This window comes from Pelodiscus sinensis, chromosome 1 (assembly GCF_049634645.1).
Source record: "Pelodiscus sinensis isolate JC-2024 chromosome 1, ASM4963464v1, whole genome shotgun sequence".
Classification (NCBI taxonomy): Eukaryota; Metazoa; Chordata; order Testudines; family Trionychidae; genus Pelodiscus; species Pelodiscus sinensis.
This window is the reverse complement of record NC_134711.1, coordinates 132,976,362-132,982,673: the sequence shown is the minus strand read 5'-3', so window position 1 is coordinate 132,982,673 and position 6,312 is coordinate 132,976,362. Positions and strand designations below refer to the sequence as shown.

At 50.0% G+C, this 6,312-nt stretch overlaps 1 protein-coding gene across 3 annotated transcripts in view; it reads right to left on the bottom strand.

Moving 5' to 3' along the window:
* Positions 1 to 965: 965 nt before the first annotated feature.
* The window catches only part of LOC102450401 (C->U-editing enzyme APOBEC-1-like), a 31,269-nt gene continuing 25,922 nt past the window's right edge, over positions 966 to 6,312 (bottom strand). For 2 of the 3 annotated variants that reach the window (XM_075902036.1, XM_075902042.1), the window contains exons 4-6: positions 5,885 to 6,282; positions 4,530 to 4,651; positions 966 to 1,430 (exon numbers count right to left, since the gene is read on the bottom strand). In XM_075902036.1, coding sequence (XP_075758151.1) covers positions 1,320 to 1,430; positions 4,530 to 4,651; positions 5,885 to 6,282 — 631 coding nt within the window. In that variant the 3' untranslated portion in view covers positions 966 to 1,319. The remainder of the gene's footprint in view (positions 1,431 to 4,529; positions 4,652 to 5,884; positions 6,283 to 6,312) is intronic. The other variant, XM_075902049.1, reaches the window with a different exon arrangement.

Below are 6,312 nucleotides of genomic sequence, written 5' to 3'. Positions count from 1 at the left end.
TTGTTACTGGAGCTCCATCCACTTCCTCCATCCCCAGCAGGCTCCCTTGCAGGGCCTGGTGTCTGGTGTCCTCCACCTCGCAGTGCTTGCCCAGGAATGGATGCTGTCCCAGGAATGGAGGGATGAGCCTGTGCCATGTGCGGCACTGCTGTGTGTGTCCATGACCCCAGTCGCCTGAGTGGTCACCCTGAGTGGTCATGTGTGATGGGAAGGTATCGCACCACAGAGTCGGGAGTATGGCAAGCTTCTCCAGATTCCTTCTGAGCAGGAGCGCAAGGTTCCTTTGTGGCAGCCTCATGCAGCTGTCTGCTCTGGACTGGCGCTCTATATGCAGCCATGTGCACAGGCTGCTGTGCAATCCCTGGTTGGAGAGGGTTGAGTGAGGAGCATTCCATCTCTTGCCACCCACTGATGCTTTCCCTCTCTTTCCCTCTCAGACATTATTTGTGTCTAGGGAAAATAATGGAACTGGCCTGGGTGCATGGCATGCCCTCCTCCCTTCCACAGTGCTCTGAGGCTGGGCCGGACCGTGTGGCACAGCACACCCTGCCTCCTCCCTCCCACAGTCCTCCAGTGCTGGAAAGGCTGGGCTGAGCCAGGCTGGATAGCACGGCACGTCCTGCCTCCTCCCTCCCTAGTGCTCCAGGGCTGAAGAAGCTGGGCCAGGCTGGGCTATACGGCACAGCATGCCGTGCCTCCTCCCTCTTCCGGTGCTCAAGGCTGGGCTGGGCTCGGCTGTGCAGTGTGGTGTGCCTTCTACCGGGGCTGGGGAGACTATGGCAAGCATGCATGTGCCCACTCCTTTCCCCTCCCCGTGTTTGGAAGGGGGGAGCACACGTGTCACCTAGGGGATAGGAGCAGGGCCTAGCAGAAGGAGTGGGGCTGGAGGTCGGGCTAGGGGTGTGTCTTGCTTGGGCAGTGGCCCCCTCCATCCTGCAGCCTGACAGATGCACATTTCTCAAATATATAGTACAAAAGATGTTCATTTGGTGAAAGAGAACTGGCTGCAGAATAAACAAGTTGTGTGAACCCGTACACTGGGTCACAGGAGTTAACATGACCAGTCACTGGACAACATTAAGCATTTAAACATAATACACTTTCAAAAAGCTAGAAGCTGAGGCAATAGGAAGGAAGTGGCTACGCGTAACTAAATCAAATTACAATGATTACACATACTAATGTTCTGTCAGCTCATGCATGAGAAAACATGCTGTGTTAGCAGAGCAGTGGCACAGGGACACTCTGTTGTACCCACTCTGGCTGCACCCTCTTCCCCTCCCCCAATTCTACAGTTTTAATGTGGGTGATGTTTCCTGTCAGTTGGTTTCTGCTGTGAGTGCTCTTTTCTGTTCTTCATCTTCTACACATAGGCTGAAAATTGGAGGTTTGTCCGCCTTGATTGAAATCTCTAAGCAAGATGGAAAGTTCTGGTGAAAAAACAGCTGAAGTTAATTATTTTCTTGACGTCGGCATCTTACCATTTGTAATTTGGACTCACTCTAGGATTTAATGGACATGACAGGAGCTCTTTGTAAATGCAAGCACCTGTAATATTAATCTCTTCATTCAGAATCATGGTGAGTTCAAAGGGGTTCCCAGGCATGGTCAGAAACAATGAGTAGTCCTATTGCACCTTAGAGCAGTGGTCACCAACCAGTACATCGGGATCTACTGGTAGATCTTGGAGCCTCTGACAGGTGATCCTGACTGGTTTGGCCAGGAGGCTATTAAATGCCGGCACTTTAGCTGCCCTTCCCCTGCTGTGTACCTCCTGCCTTTTGCTTTGGAGTTATCCTCCTCCCTCCCCTCGCATCCCCTGCTTGCTGGGCAGGGAAGGAAGAGAAGGGGGCACTAATGTCAGGGTGCTCCTCTCCCATCCTGTGGTCTATCTCCACAGAATGGAGGGGGGCACAACAGGACTTGGGAGGGAGTTTGCTGCCTGCCTTTGAGAGTAGTGCAGGGCCAGGGCAGTAGTAAGTCTGCCTTAGCCCCACTGTACCACCTCTGGTAAGCAGTGTCCAGCTGGAGCCTGCATTCTGAACCCCTTCTCCAGTCATAAACTGCCTCCTGCACCCCAAGCTCCTGCCCTAGCCCTGAGTCCCCCCCAGATCCAAACTCCCTTACAGAGCCTGTACCCTGAATGCCCTCCTGCCCCCCAACTCCCTGCCCCAGGCTCAGCTCAGAGCCCCTCACACTCCAAATCCCTTAACATAAGAACAGAGCTTGCACCCCAACCCTCTGCCCCAGACTCATGAAAGGGAAGAAGGAGGGGGGAGAGAGGGAGGATGGAGTGAGCAGGGGCGAGGCCTCGAGGAAGGGGCACGAAGGAGATTGGGTGTGGGGATTTGGGTTTGAGGTAGATCCTGGATTGCACTTAAATTCAAAAAAGTGATCTCGTGCTTAAAAAGGTTGGAGATCACTGCCCTAGAGACTAACAAATATAGAGAGAGAGAGAATCGTGAGCTTTTGTTGGCAACCCCACTTCTTTAGATGAGATGCGCTTGAGTAGAGATTCAGCATTAGAGTTACTTGGGAATTTTCAAACTGAATAATTTTTCATCAGAAATTGCAAATTCATTGAAACCAAAATGTGGTGCAGAATTTATCTATTATGACAAAGCTTTTCCGGGAAGGTTTCTCAAGGCCAGAATGGTGTTCATGTAGAACGAAAAGAAATCTTGGAATTTCTCACAGAACAGAAATTCCATTCTTTGACCAGCTCTTCTCATCATGCACTGATTGTGGACTGCACACCAACCACTGGCACTGGAGATTTGGACATGGAGATTTCAGGGGAGTTGAATGGAACATTCAAGGGTCCCGTTATTGGGAGGAAACAACCTCACCCAGACATTAGCAACAAAAGGGGTTAACCAGATCAGGTAGAGGGATGGGAGGCCTGACAAGTTTTCCTGCTGTAGCTGAGCCCTGAGAGAAAGATGTGCTGTGTAGAGTTGGAAGCTGAGTCTGCAAAGGAGGGTCAGAAAGAATAATCTCTAGATCGAGGATGGGATCAGACAGAAAAATGGGCGGGGAGGGGGGATTTCCCTCTCTTGAACTTGGTTAGGCATACTGACTTGCTTTATTCTTTGGCTCAGGAAAACCCTATTGTATTTGCCCCATAAAAGGACAAGATCCTTTTTATATTTATACTGTTTTGCAATAAAGCAAATCACAGAGTCGTTTAAACTCTACAAAAGATGTGAGGAATCTTTTCCTGTCCTCTTAGCATCCCCATGAGCTCATTTGGGAATGACCATGTGTTATAGCTCAGCCACAGGCAAAACTCTCACAAAACCACCAGCCTGAAACCACCAGCTCAAAGGAGGTCAAGGACAGGCTGGCCATCAGCAGTTCAGGGCAAAACAGTTAATGGGCCCCCAAACATGCACAAGCCACACCCACGGGGACAAGGTCCACCTGACATTTGGGCAGTATTTTTCCGGCACAGCCAGGGCTTCCATATGCCCACTGGGTAAGGCTGCCAACTATCTAATCACGCAGACCCAAAGACCCTTGGCATGACCCTACCCCCAATAAAGTGGGCACAAAACATTCTTCTCCCACCCACCTCCTCTGGAGAGCTGCACAGCAGCACTTGTGTGGCAGGCGACTGCTCTGGCATGGTAAGATGGAGTGGTGAGGGAGCCACTGGCAGGTGGCTGGGGCTGACACCTGGCAGGGAGCCTGTTCTGGTGGCTGGCGCCGGGAACAAGACCTGCCTCATGGTGGAGGGGGTGTCTGCTCTGGTGGCTGGGAACAGGACCTGCCGCATGGCGGGGGAGGGAAGTCTGCTCTGATGGCTGGGAATGGAACATGCCGCATGGAGGAGGCAGGGGTTTCTGCTCTGGCAGCTGGGAATGCATGTGTGTTAATAAATTGGGTGCCACGGTGGCACACATCCAAACCAGTGCACAGGACCTCAATATTGGTGCACAAACCAAAACTCACTCTGCATGCTGGAAAATTTTAGAGGGAACACTGCCCCGCCCCTTTCTTGCAGCCCTGCCCGTTTTGTCCCTTCTCTGAGTCTCCACCCCCCGGCTCACTCCCTCTTTGCCCTTTGTTGATCACTCTCCCCCACTCTCACTCAATTTCACCAGGCTTGAGCAGCGCTTGGGGTCCTCCAGGGGATATGAGGTACAAGGTCTGGCAGGGAGTTTGGGTGAGGGAGGGGATGAAGGTTCTGGTGGAGAGTTTTGGTGAGGGTGGGAATGAAGGGTGCAGGCTCTGGAAGGGAGTTTGGATGCAGAATGTGGAACAGGTGATTGGATTGCAGGAAGAGGACAGAGGGGAACTCCCGAAACTGATGCAGCACACCCTTTTGTCAGTGGCTCCTGCCTTAGCCCTGTTGCATTGCCGAGAGCAGTGGTGGTAGGCCCCAAGGCCCTTTTAAATCACCTGGGCAATTGCCCTCTTACACGCACCCACAATTGGCAGAAAATGCCCAGCTCAGATTCTGGGTTATGCCTGTGCCCATGAACCATTTCTAGATGCACTTTTCTGCTCCCAGAAGTTCTACAGACCTGAAGGATGGACTGGAGCTCGAGGGAATACAGCATAATCCAGGGAGCAAAGTGCCTGGGATAATAATCCTCTTCATCCTTGTCCTCATCCCAAACAAACATACTCCAGCAGTAGTTATAAGCTGGGGAAATGGAACCAGTCAGTCATGTGTGGAGGGAAATGTAAGTGCCACTTTGAGATCACTCAGGCTGAAGGAAGGGAGCCCCTGTATTGGGTTTCTGCCATGGAGACACATTACTCTAAGGAAGGACCAGTTATGGGAGCCAAGGATACTACAGCACTTGGAACTCATGTGCTCCTGGCCTTTTCCTTCTCTCTGTTCAAGGGAGGCCTCATTAAACACACCTTGCATTTCCCTCTCTTATTAACAAGGGATGGGTCATCCGGGTATTGAGGGGTGTGTAAAATAGCATCTATGTTTTCAAAATTAGCAGCAGCAGCACATGAGTCCATTGTACACTGGGGCCGGATTAAAAGGCAGCTGGAAAGAAAAGCCCCCACATTTAAATATAACGTTCTCAGGTGAAACTGACATGCGGAAATGTGCCAGACTGGCTGCACCATGAAACAGACTGGTGTTCTGTGACTGGACCATGAGAGGCAGTGGCAGCCCTACCAGCTGCACCTCCCACCCCCGCTCACTGATGTATAATGCCTCTGGCAGGAAAAAAGGTTTCACTGTTTGTGGCACATTCTTGTCTGTCTCTCTGCTGAGACAAGGGGACAAGTAAGTGCCAGAAGGGATAGAGATGTTAGTGATTGTCACCTACCCTGCTAGGAATTTGCCTGCAACCACCAGCTCATTTCACATACAGCAAAAAAATAGCTGTTGGATAGTGTTTTCCAGTCATAAACCTAAAGATGCAAAACTCAGCATCCCGTTGCATAAGCCCCCCAAGACCGACTGGAATTGTTGATCCAGAAGAGAGAGGTTCCAGAATCCATATTACAACTTCAGCTGAGCCATGCAAGGTCACTGACCAGGAATTAATTGGAACCAATGACCTAGAGGAAAAATGCCCTCAGTCCCATCCTTAGGGTATGCCTAGATTACATCCCTCTGTCGCCAGAGGGATAAAAATTACACATACCAAAATTGCTAATGAAGCGGGGATTTAAATATCTCACACTTCATTAGAATAAAAATGGCCACCACATCGGCAAAAAGCAGCAGCCATTTTTATTCTAATGAAGTGTGGGATATTTAAATCCCCGCTTTATTAGCAATTTCGGTATGTCTAATTTACATCCCTCTGAAGACAGAGGGAAGTAGTCTAGACAAACCCTTAATGCCCTCTGAACCATTCAGACCCTGTAATCCCATGAGCTAACTCCTGGGAGGTTTAGTCATTACCTTGGAGGTCCATGATCCAGATGGGCACTTCCATATTCAAGTTCCACAGACCATTACGATTGTTTTCCTCTTTGTGCCAGTAGAGTCGTGCTACGTAAATGTCTAGATTAACATAAGGCATTCTCTGCAGAAAATCCATGATATACTGACAGCACTCCCCACAGGGACTCCAGGACATGTAACAGGTGATTGAGCAGTGAACAGAAGAATTATATCTTAACTTTCTTAAAACATACTCCAGGAAGTGTACTTCAGCATGCTCACTGCCGTCACTACACACCCATCTTTGCCAGGACCTTCTGCGATTGTTCCAATTCATTTCAAAGAGTATATGAGTTACATTTGGAAGGACACTTGGGTCAAAACTCTTCACAAATGCTTCCTGGGATATCTTCCACCTGAAACATGAAAGAGATACCAGGGTATGT